General features: G+C 50.7%; 1 protein-coding gene across 1 annotated transcript in view; it reads right to left on the reverse strand.

Moving 5' to 3' along the window:
- The window catches only part of LOC311226719 (receptor-type tyrosine-protein phosphatase eta), a gene marked incomplete at its 3' end in the record, with an annotated part of 102,669 nt that overhangs the window by 56,595 nt on the left and 33,502 nt on the right, over window positions 1–12,572 (reverse strand). Inside the window, exon 4 of the mRNA XM_084312131.1 lies at window positions 10,090–10,368. Coding sequence (XP_084168257.1) covers window positions 10,090–10,368 — 279 coding nt within the window. The remainder of the gene's footprint in view (window positions 1–10,089; window positions 10,369–12,572) is intronic.

Here is a 12,572-nt window from a genome sequence, read left to right on the forward strand (position 1 = left end):
GTAAGTGTCCATGACTTTATCCTGGTAGCTCAATGTCACACGGACTACCTTTAAGAGCACTTGAGCTCCGTTGCTGCTGGCGGGGTCAATGTACATGACACTTGCCTTGGTGCCGCTCCGTGGTGCAGGTATAGGCCGTCTTCCGTTACTATCGTGTAGTATATCTAGATGGGCTCCATCGCATCGGCTGCACCTTTTCTTTAGGCGGCATTTGGCTGCCATGTGGGGCCGCGCACATCGATAACAGCGCCGGTTGGACTTTATCCATTGGCTCACTTCTTTTGCATTCATCTTTGTGAATGAGTCACATTGTGACAGCCAGTGTTCTTTCTCACAGTAGGGACACGCTATCTTCCACTTCTCCTTTCTCGAGGGGGTGCTGTGACTCTTACTGCTCGGTACTGACTCTCATTGGTGCATGACAGTCACCGATCTTCTTCCATCACTTATTCTCCTGGGTCCCTCTCTGGAGCTTGGCGTGCTCCGCCCGAAGGTGTCCAGTCGTAAGCTGCTGACCTCTCTCGCCAGGAAGTCGGCCAGATCAAGGAGGGATGGCTCGGGGCCGTCGGGATCTCGGTAGTCCCTCTGCCGCCGAAAGCGCTCCTGTCTTGCGGGTGGCAGCTTCTCCAAAATCCTCTCAACGTTAGAGTTGGCGTACAGCTCATGCCTGCCCTTCTCCCGTTGAGCTCCCAGCATCCCCACCAGGGACTGCACTTTGATTGACAGGTCGTCTAGTGAGCGATTGTCTGTGGCTGGGGGTAGGCGGTCAATATGCCTTATCTCCTGGATTACGTAATCCCATATACGTCCATATCTTTGATCCAGCGCTGCAAGGGCCGCTGTGTATGGGGTCGAGGAGGTAGCATAGGCTAGCGCTATATTGTGCGCTCGCGGTACTTTCAGGTGCTTCAATAATATTGCATACTTGTGGCGTTCATCAGCGACATCCACCATCATTGTCTCTAAACACATCCGGAGCTCCGTGTACTGTGCTCGACTCTCATAGGCGAAGTCTGGGAATGACGGCGTGGCGTTGTATGACGCCGTGGATGGCTGATACATCGGCGAGCGTTGGGGGAGAGACCTCCTGGGCGAGTCCCCTCTTGCGCCTCGCTGTGGGCTGGTACTGGCAGGGTACCATGGCCCGCTGGTCCAGGTACTGTTCCTCGGGGCTGGTCGTGCGTCGTGCTCACCCGTAAATAGAGTCGGGGGTCTGTAGCGCAGCGCCGCGGGGGTATAGCCTGGACTGTATGGGACCTCCTGGTCCGGTGGAGTACTGTGCTGTCGTCGGGCTTGGTTCTCCTCTTCTCCCTCTTCTTCTTCTATCAAATCTTCCAGATCTTGTAATCGTTTATTTAGCTTCTCCGCAGTGTAGGCCGCTCCTTCCTTGTAGCTGGGTCTCGCTTGGACCGGTATGGGAAGGGGGTCTGCGGGGGGTCTAGACTCGGTCTGTTGGTCAAGTTCAGGGTTGCTTGCTCGTTGCGGTGACGCTGCTCTTGACTGCTGTCTCGACGAGTTCCTTGATCCCCTGGCGGAGGGAGAGGGAGTTGTCCTTTTGATCAGCTGCTCTATTAGTTGCGCTTGTAGTCTGTCGCGCTCTGCGTCTCTTTGGGCACCGGCAGCGGTGCGCTGGGCGTCGGCGGCGGCGCGCTCTGTTTCTCTTTGGGCACCGGCAGCGGCGCGCTGGGTGTCGGCCCGGTCTCTTGCCATATTCTCTTCCATCTGGAAGCGTCTCATCTCCAGACTTGTGCGCTGTTCTTCGCTCCGTTGCTGTGCTTGGAGGTGTTCGCGCTCGCTGGTCGCCTGTGCTTGGAGACGTTCGCGCTCGCTAAGCGTCTGTGCTTGGAGCCGATCGCGTTCGGTAGATGCTGTCAGGCTGACGAGGAACGCCTGTTGTAGTATCCTCTCCGCTTCGCTGGGGGAAGGCGGTAGTGGAGGTGAGCCGCTCCTGCGTGAACCGCTCCTGGGGGTACTCGTTGGGGAGTCCTGGAGCTCTAGTTCCTCGGCGCTCTCCTCTTCTTCTTCCGTGCAGAGTTCTCTCTCTGTAGGGTTGTCTTCCTCCCGGGGCGTGTCGGGGACTACTTCTTTAGTAGTGGCGGGGGGTAAAGGCATGTCAATTCCCTCCTGGTCCCCACCGTGGGCTTGGTCAGTTACATTAGGACCTACTAGGGCTTCTGTGGTCGGGGAAACCTGGTCGTTAAGGTCAGACATAATTTTACTTTCTACTTTTACCACGTTTACCGTTTGTCGAAGGCTAGGTAGTTGACTGACAGTGTAAGCCTCTAAGTACTGAGGTGTCTGTCGTCTGCGCCGCGGGCGTTCTAGGTTAGGAGGATCGTTTCGTGGAGTGTTCATCATAGGCCATTTCGATATTAATAACACTATATTAATATTACACTAGTTACCCTCCGGCTCGAAGGACCAATTGTAGCTGAGGGGTACAATTCCCTGACTGTATTGTTAGATATGATATTTAATACCACTACCTCATGTACTTTAACTTCTGGCCACCCAGTACAAGATATAAGTATGATGAACACTTTCCCACCTGATGAAACGAACCAACACAAATGTACCAAATCGAATATTTAATACAGCAAAAGGTGTATACAACATTCACTTAATTACATTTATGATTTGAAATATTGAATATGCACTTTTATGGCAAATGAGTATTCATAGGTAAATCAACATTGAATGTCCAATCTCTGGTTGCGCAGGGAGTAAGTATACAACCTGGAATATTTAGGAAACGATAGCGATGGTACTTAAATGATTATAGCTGGATACACTAAGGGGGGGGGGGGGGTCCCGCTGGTTGTAAGACAGTAGGAGGGGGGGGGTTAGAGAAGCCGCTGGCGGTATCCCATCTGGGCGACGGTGTCTTGGGAGAATCCAAAGTCTTGGACACAGTGCCCACAGAACCTCGGGCCGCAGACGAATACAGCTGGACCCTCTGTGGAACGGTATCTGCCGGTCCACAACGGAGAGACGTGGTGCGACCTCACGTGTAGAGCGCCGCCTCACCTGGAGTCCTCTCCGGGGGGTAATTCCAACACTCGACAGTGTTGGCCTTTATCCATGGAATAATCAAAGCACACAAAGCATAATCCAAGAGCCGTGGAAGGCTCGCCGTCGTCGGGTAGAGTAATCCAATATACAGGTCCAGTCGCTCTTGACCCGGAGCTCCTCGGATGCAATCACCACTAGGGGTCTCACCAGCCTGGATAAGCGTCCAGATAACGTCAGGAACGATGGGGGTACTGATAACTGTAGAACTCGAACTGAACGATGCACCATACATAAATAGACTATTATTAGCTTAATAGAATACGTCCAACTCGACGGTATGGTGCCAAACTATGACCATTCAACTATTAATCTACACGATATCTCAATGCCTATTCTGGGCCAAGTAGGCCCTACTACACCGCACGTGCGTCGTGGGGAGGCTTTTGCGTCTGTCACTCTGTTGGAGGGTAAAGAACTGGACTAAAAGAAAGTTCTACTTTACGAGCGCCATATATATATGCGCTATGAACAAATAGTACCATTCGTATTTCGCCCGGCATATTACTGCGCGGAACCGGGGGTTGCCTCGACATGTTAGGCGGCACGATTGAACTTGGACCTAGGGGTATGGCAACCTGGCGCCAGGTTCTCGTCCAATGGTAGAATGAAACTATTATGGGCTGTTTAGTAGAAACGGGGATATTCAATGCATATTGTACAAGGAATATACAGGGGATGTCAAACGATATACAAATACAATTAAATATATATAAATAAATATACATATTCGGTTTAATCTGATCCTTCACAACACAAACAGACGATTCTGTTGCTTCCAAGAGAGCGAGGCGGCGTGACAGAAACGTAGATAATAACATTAAGTTTGAAAGCAACAATTCTGAGGACCATCACATGGATTTCAAGCCTGTGTCCCAGGAAAAATCGAAGGACAACATTGATACAGGAAAGAAATTCAGAGCTAAAAGAGAATCAAAGAAGGAAGCACTGGCGAGTCCAAAATCGAAATGGCCAGTTGAAGATTCATACACAACTGACTCTAGGGACAAAGCAAACTATGACACTACTTCTGAAATGCCCCGTGGCTATAAGAGCCAAATTAAAACGAAGAGATGTCCAAGGAAGAGGAAGCGGTGCCGGCTCAAAGACAAAAGGTTTGCCTTCAACAGGAAAGAGAGGTGAAAAGAAAAGAGAGCCGTGAGAACTTCAGAAAATGAACTTCATCAGGAAGCGGAAGAGCCATGAGGACATTAGATGTTCATATTCATTGAACCCCATAGACTGACACATAGACATACACCCATAGACTGATACATAGATATACACCCATAGACTGATACATAGACATACACCCATAGACTGATACATAGACATACACCCATAGACTGATACATAGATATACACCCATAGACTGATACATAGACATACACCCATAGACTGATACATAGATATACACCCATAGACTGATACATAGACATACACCCATAGACTGATGCATAGATATACACCCATAGACTGATACATAGACATACACCCATAGACTGATGCATAGATATACACCCATAGACTGATACATGGAGATGTGCACCCATAGACTGACTTTGCCACTTTGGATTACAGTTTTTTGTTTTTTCTGACTTGACTGACCTAGCGATCATAAAGATCCCTCCTTAAGGCTATGTGCTAGTAACCTCTGGCCCTAGGATACGATTAAGAAAGAAGAAAAGGACATTTGCGAGAAAATTATAAAAAAAATCGAAAAAAAAAGAAAAAACTTGTCAATAATCGTGCCTTATATTTAATGTTTTTCTTGTATGCTCCTACATAATTTACAATTGTATAGTTATTACATGTGAATAATTAGGGGCCGGTAACGAAAGAAGCTATTGTTTGAGTAATTAGGGGCCGGTAACGAAAAAGAACTATTGTTGAATAATTTGATGTTTTTTCTTGTAGGCACCTACATATTTTACAATTGTGTAATTATTATATTTGGATAATTAGGGGCCGGTATGTAGGCGCCGTAATGGACGTCTCTTTATTATGATTCAGTATTCTAGTTTTGTTGTATTATTAGTTGTACTGTCACTTTAGGTGGTGGGCGTGCTCACAGGGGTGTGGCGCTAATGGGAGAGTCTTATGGAATTTCATTCACCTTTTCACGTTGACAGTTCACAGAGGTTGACAGCTCACGGAGAGAGGGGGTGAGAGTTAGGAGAGCATATTATCTTTTGACAGCAATAACGCAATACCGCAAAGTGCAAATCGTATTTTGTTTGTCTCATGATGAAGCGAAAGAATAAATGCCTTAAAAGTATTTCCTGGACGTGGAACGGAGTTATTTCATGTCGCGCGTCAATTGTTTGAACTCCATCGCTCAGCCCCTCGGCACTATCTGTCTATGACAGTCTACTGCCGCAACAGTGTGCTTACCACAGGCAGTCAATGCCAGCTGTTTGTCTTTGATGTCGAGGCCCGCTGTATCGAGTAGTTTGAATGCCAAAACTGCGTCAGGTAGAACCATATCGAATTTCTTGATCCGGTTGTACTTCTGTTCAAAATCAACAATATAGTCCACCATAGAGACGCCGTCTCCTCACGAAATCTGATCAAACTCCGAATAGGCTTCGTAAGCCCGGTCCTTCTCTTCTCTCAAAAACACCCTGTCAAGTTCCCGAATCAAAGTTGCCATTCCATCATCCTCATTTAGATCATCGACAGGTATTTCCAACGCAGTATCCCTCGCCCTACCCGTCAACGATAGAGCAACAGCCAACGCTTGTTTCTTCTTGGCTAAATCCGTCACCCGACTTCACATCTCAACTTCATTCTTCCACTTCTCAAAAGACGTCTTTTCGTCCAGTCCAGGCGGCTGCCTGTAGTTATTAACGTTAGAGGCCGACATCCTCTGCTACCATGTTAAGCTGCAAATAAGACAACCGTTATCTTTCATTCATGTTTATTTCACGCTCCATAGCGTAGTGGCCACAGCCTTCCTCCAGTCCAAAACCAGTGACGCGCAACAACAGCGCCCATTCACCTTTATCCAGATTACCGTAATGGCCGCAGTAGAAGTGAACTTAACACCTCGCCCCGGAGATCCGTTTGTGAGCCGCCTCCGGACCTCTCGACCATACCCCCCGAGTACCACGACCTCGAGGAGGTTTTCAGTAAGTCCAGGGCTCAGGCCCTTCCGCCTCACCGGCCTTACGACTGTGCCATCGACCTCCGCTCAGGAGCTCCCCTTCCCGGAAGCCGCCTCTACAGTCTGACCGTCCCTGAGAAGGCAGCGATGGATCAATATATCTCTGAGTCCTTGGAAGCAGGACTCATTCGGCCTTCCTCCTCCCCTGTGGCGGCCGGTTTCTTCTTTGTTGGGAAGAAGGACGGAGACCTTCGACCCTGCATCGACTATCGCCAGCTCAACGAGATCACCATTAAGAACAAGTACCCTCTTCCTCTCATGAACTCCACCTTCGAGCCTCTCACCCAGGCTACCGTCTTTACCAAGCTGGACCTCCGGAGTGCCTACCATCTGGTCCGTATCCGAGAGGGCGATGAGTGGAAGACCGCCTTCAAGACTCCCAGGGGCCACTACGAGTACCTGGTAATGCCGTTCGGCCTCACCAACGCTCCGGCGGTATTCCAGGCGCTCATGAACGATGTCCTTCGTGACATGCTGGAGGAGTTTGTGGTAGTATACCTAGACGACATCCTCACTTTCTCCAAGACCCTCGAGGAACACATCCAGCATGTCCGCCGTGTGCTGGAGCGCCTCCTCCACAATCGGCTCTTCGTCAAGGCAGAGAAGTGCCGATTCCACTCCGACTCCGTCGATTACCTGGGCTTCATCGTGGAGAGAGGCTTGACCCGAGCTGACCCGCGCAAGATCCGGGCCGTGGAGGAGTGGCCGGAACCCACCTCTCGGAAGGAGTTACAGAGCTTCCTAGGGTACGCCAACTTCTACCGAAGATTTATCCGGAACTACAGTCAGGTGGCGGAACCACTTACCAGGCTGACCTCTCCCGCCCTGCCGTTCGACTGGTCCTCAGCGGCGTGTGCTGCGTTCCGCTCCCTCAAGAAGAGGTTCACTTCCGCCCCGGTCTTGCTCCATCCAGACCCCAAGAGACAGTTCATCGTAGAGGTAGACGCCTCGGATACTGGACTAGGAGCTATCTTATCCCAGCGGTCGGCAACGGACCAGAAGGTACATCCGTGCGCCTTCTACTCGCGTCGTTTCCTCCCTGCCGAGAAGAACTACGACATCGGCAATCGGGAGCTGCTGGCGGTTGTGGCTGCCTTGGAGGAGTGGCGTCATTGGCTAGAGGGGGCCGAGGAGCCATTTACCATTTGGACGGACCACAAGAACCTGACGTACATCCGTGCTTCCAAGCGCCTCAATGGCCGGCAGGCAAGATGGGCCAGCTTCCTCAGTCGGTTCGACTTCTCGCTGACGTTTCGCCCTGGTTCCCGCAACACGAAGGCTGACTCCCTGTCCCGGTTACACTCCAAGGGGGCTCCAACCACTGAGGACCCGACTCCCATCCTCCCAGAGGCCAGGGTGGTAGGAGTAGTCACCTTGGGCATTGAGGGGGTGGTAAGGCGTGCCCTACGCTTCCATCGCGCTCCAGGCAATGTACCGGTTCATCGTCTCTTCTTCCCCGACTCAGTCCGGTCCCGGGTCCTCCAGTGGGGCCATACCAGCCGGTTCGCCTGCCACCCAGGCGTTCATCGCACGTTCTCCTTCCTGGCTCGTCGATTCTGGTGGCCCACCATGAGGAACGACGTCAAGGAGTTCGTACTGGCCTGCGCAGTCTGCGCCCGCAGCAAGGCCTCCCACCAGGCACCCTCCGGGCTATTGCAGCCGCTTCCCATTCCGAGCCGCCCTTGGTCCCATGTGGCGTTGGACTTCGTCACGGGTCTTCCTTCTTCCCAGGGGAACACGTGCCTACTGACCGTGGTGGATCGGTTCAGCAAGGGGGTTCACCTCGTGGCCCTTCCCAAGCTTCCCTCGGCGGCCGAGACGGCGGACCTCCTGACACGCCACGTGTTTCGCCTCCATGGGTTTCCCCAGGACGTCGTCTCGGACCAGGGGCCCCAGTTCACTTCCCAGGTATGGCGGGCTTTTTGCAAGGGATTGGGGGCAACGGTCAGTCTTTCCTCTGGTTATCATCCCCAGACTAACGGACAAACAGAGAGGATGAACCAGAGTGTGGAGTCTGCTCTTCGGTGTGTGGCTGCCGAGAAACCTGCTTCTTGGAGCCGTTTCCTTCCCTGGGTCGAGTACTCCATCAACTCCATGGTCAGTTCCGCCACCGGCCTCTCACCTTTTGAGGTATCCCTGGGCTACCAACCTCCTCTTTTCCCTGCACAGGAGTCGGAGGTGGCAGTTCCCTCCGTACAGGACCACCTCGACCGGTGCCGTCGGGTCTGGGAGATCACCAGGACTGCGCTGCTCCGGTCATCGGAGCGCGCCAGTCGTGGGGCTGACCGGCGCCGGGTCCCTGCGCCGACGTACCACCCTGGGCAGAGGGTGTGGCTTTCCGCAAGGGACCTTCCGCTTCGGTCCTCGGCCAAGAAGCTTAACCCCCGGTTCGTCGGTCCTTTTGAGGTTCTGAAGGTACTCAGTCCGGCGGCGGTGAGTCTTAAGCTTCCTGCGTCCATGCACATTCACCCCGTTTTCCATGTGTCCCGGGTTAAGCCTGTCTCTCTCAGTCCCCTGATGCCTCCTGCTCCGGAACCACCTCCTCCCGTGATGGTGGACGGTCACCCCCAGTGGCAGGTCCGCCGGTTGATGGGCGTTCGACGGCGGGGTCGGGGGTTCCAGTACCTGGTGGACTGGGAGGGGTACGGCCCGGAGGAACGGAGCTGGGTCTCCCGCCAGCTCATCGTGGATCCCGGCCTAATCACCGACTTCCATCGTGCCCATCCAGGCGAGCCGGGTCGGGCTGGTCGCCGGGTGGCTCCCGTGGAGGGGGGGGTACTGTGAGGTTTGGTTCGTTCCCCGCCACACGCTCTCCTGAGGTACGGTGCTGATTGGTGCATTCCCCGCCACACGCTTTTTGAGCGATTGCCACTTTCATCACGCAGCTGTCATAGTTTGTGATTAGCGCCCCAGAGGGCTTTATATACCTGGACCTTCCTTCTATCGTTGTCGGGTCGTTCTGGAATACAACTGCATTTGCCTGCTTTTTCCCCGTTGCTGTTCCTGGTCTACTTTCTCTCCAGGACCTTTCTGTGGAGAACCGCTGTTGAGAACCTTGTTCCCCGTTTGGAGCTGCGCCTCGTTTTACCCGCTTTACGCGTTGCGCTTGGGTGAGTGGAACCAAACCCCTCTGGATTATTCTGATTGTGTGTTTTAGAAGAGACACTGAAGATTTCGTTTTGTTTGCACTGACTCAGCTAAGTTGTGTGTTGTGGGGAACACTGAAGACTGTCACTGTCAATTGGTTCTGGATTATTCTGATTGTGTGTTTTAGAAGAGACACTGAAGATTTTGTTGTTTGCACTGACTCAGCTAAGTTGTGTGTTGTGGGGAACACTGAAGACTGTCACTGTCAATTGGTTCTGGACACAGCTAAGGGAGGAGGGAACCACACTGCCTCTGTGTTTCGTTGGACTGTTTCTGATACCTCTCTCTCTCTCCGTTTTCCACCTTGAGTTAAAGCTGGGAGTATCTGCAGAGCCGCTACAACGTCACATGCCAATTCCCCACCGCTATCACCAGGAGGATTCTGCAGAGCCGCAGATGACTCTGCCGAAGGCAGTCTCCCTGTTTGTTTGATAATAGTACTTTACCCTTTTTTTGACTCTGTAAATAAATACGCCCTGGTATTTGGCTAACTCTGAACTACCTGTCTGTGCCGTTGCGTTTGAGGTCGGTTACAAACCATAACACCAAGGACCACAATGTAAACACGTCCTCGGACTTCATTGTGTTTTTATCCTTGATGTTGTTTGTCCGAGATGCATATCTTTTTTGTATCATGTACTCTACAATTACAAACATCAAATAAATCAATCAATCAATCAAATTAGTTTTTAATAAAGTCCACTGACTCGTATGGGCTGTGATGCTGAGGGCTTCTCCCTCTCTGGACGTCACCCCTGCGGAGTCCTCCTTCCTCCCGGCTCCGGCGATGACATCGAACACGTATCGGCCTCCCGGGATCAAGCGCTCGACCTCCGCCCTCTCTGTGACGGAGGTGGTGTCCAGGTCGGGGGCGTCTCTCACCCGGATGTAGTACTGGTCCCAGCACCCGCGCGGCTTTCCCCACGCCAGGCTCGCCGTGCTCTCGCTCACGGAGGTCACATTGAGGTCCGTGACCGCCTCTGGTTCTGGAAGAGTTTGAATAGAATAGAATATACTTTTATTGTCATTATACTAGCGTAGAACAAGATTAGGGACTCGAACTTAAGGTGCTGGTAATAGAAGATAAGCATAAAATCACACAAGTAATAAAAAAGAAACAATACTATACAATATGATACTATACACACAAGTAATACAAAAGAAACAATGTCACAATAGTATACAATATACAGAATATACGACAATCAATGATGAATATCATTCAATGAATATTGCACTTGAAGGGTAGAATATTGCACTTGAAGGGTAGAATATTGCACTTGAAGGGTAGAATATTGCACTTGAAGTTGGGAGAAAAATGCATTGAATGGTTATACATTCAGAATTCAGAATTAATTATATTGTTTACACGGTTTATTTTCTTTCATATTTTTATATTCAGATCTCATTTTATTGCCTATATTTATGTCTTTCTACTATTACCCTGCCCATACCTGTACATCCCCTGCCCCCTCCCCCATGATGCTATGAATTATCTTATAAATTGAAAAAGACAATAAAAGGCAGCAGCAGTGCATCATGGGACAACGAGGAACTGAAGACATTTGTGACATTTATAACCATAGCAACATGCGCTACACAAAGCCATGCAAAGCATGACCCACTGACCCAATAACATCAACAGTGACGACGTTCTGCCATGCAAAGCGACGCGAGGGAGAACAACGCTGGCGGAAATGTTAATAACCGCAATATAACCATATTACGTAGCCGTGAAACCATATCAGCGGACCGCAAATTAGGTACAGATGCTATGACCGGTTGGTTCTTCGGGTTCCTCCAGTTTGCTCTGAACTAGGGAAAACTGCTTTTTACTTTGATGCTTCCAACACCTGGAATGCCATCCAACTGACTCTGAGGCTGAAGGTTTTTCCTTCTCTTGCTGCATTTCAAAGTATAATCTCTCACTGTGTGTCGACTTGTAACTGTCTTAGCTGATTTTGTGTTGTTTCAGCTATTCTTATTCTTATTTATTGTGTCTATATGTATGACATTGCTGATGAACTGTGTCTTGTTTTCTAAGCCTGTCGTCGCTGTTATATTTCGTATCTGGCTTATCGCGTCCCACTCTTAAGCCTATTGAGATACCCCTTATCTCCTGTACCTACTGTACTCCACCACGAAAACAACTTGTACACCCACACCTGACCGGGTCCCGCCTCTATGGAGGTGTAGCCTATAAGACCATGGCCATGGTCACCAACACACCCTTCCTCTATTTTCGTTCCATCATATTGGATGCAGTGCACCTTATGTAACTAGTAGTATGAAAAAGATTGGAGGAATTGCGTAATGTTGAAAGCTTACCGGAGGTTTGCGTGCCCCTGGCATCTTCAAAACATGTTTCAGCGACACGACGGGCCTATGTTGATGTTTCCTCGTCTGACGACAGCAGATCGAGGGGCAGCGTACATGGTTTGGCTATCGGGCCGGCTTGTACAACGGTGAGCCCTGTGTCATCAGGTACGGGTATTAGTGTTAGTAATGCTGGGTTGTTGTTACACAACCATGTTGTGTGTCGGCGCCAGGGGGGGATCGTTTGGTGAACGTTCACTGCGGTGAACGGGTTCCAACCGGTCCTGCAAGCGTGCTGTTAAACAACTAATGCTAGCTACATGCTAATACTAATGCTACATGCTGAACTCTACTGCTACGCTGTTCTAATGTCTCCGCCGTGAGATGTTGTCACTTCTCCCTCCTCTTGCCCGGTTCATCAATGAAGGTCAGTCGGTAGCTGTTGTGGGGGTTTTGCTGAGTCCTATTTACCTTTTTACGGGTAAATGGGTTGACACCAGGGTAGGCCGTGGCTAGGTAGCCTAGCCAGGTACGTTACCTTTGTGTTCCGGCGGGGTTTGTTGTACGGTGTCCCCATCTGGGATCCGATGCGTGAGCTCGGCGGTGTAGCAGTAGAGCTATACTACTGCAGGATGGGACTTAACGGCGGGTTAGGGCTCAGCTGGCTAGTTCCTATCCACATTGGCGTCGGGTAGTGGGGCTATGGGTCCAGCCGACATTGTAAACATGTTGCATGTTTGTGTGCAGGCGGTTGTTGATCTGGGTTCCACATCGCCTCACGCTAGGCTGTAGTAGTGTAGTGGGCTACTGTTTTGTTCTGTCACTCTGCTATGAGAAGGTCTGTCTATGCTACAGCTTTCTCTCCTCTCAACCA

The sequence above is a fragment of the Notolepis coatsorum genome (assembly GCF_963971535.1).
Source record: "Notolepis coatsorum genome assembly, chromosome: 4".
Classification (NCBI taxonomy): domain Eukaryota; kingdom Metazoa; phylum Chordata; class Actinopteri; order Aulopiformes; family Paralepididae; genus Notolepis; species Notolepis coatsorum.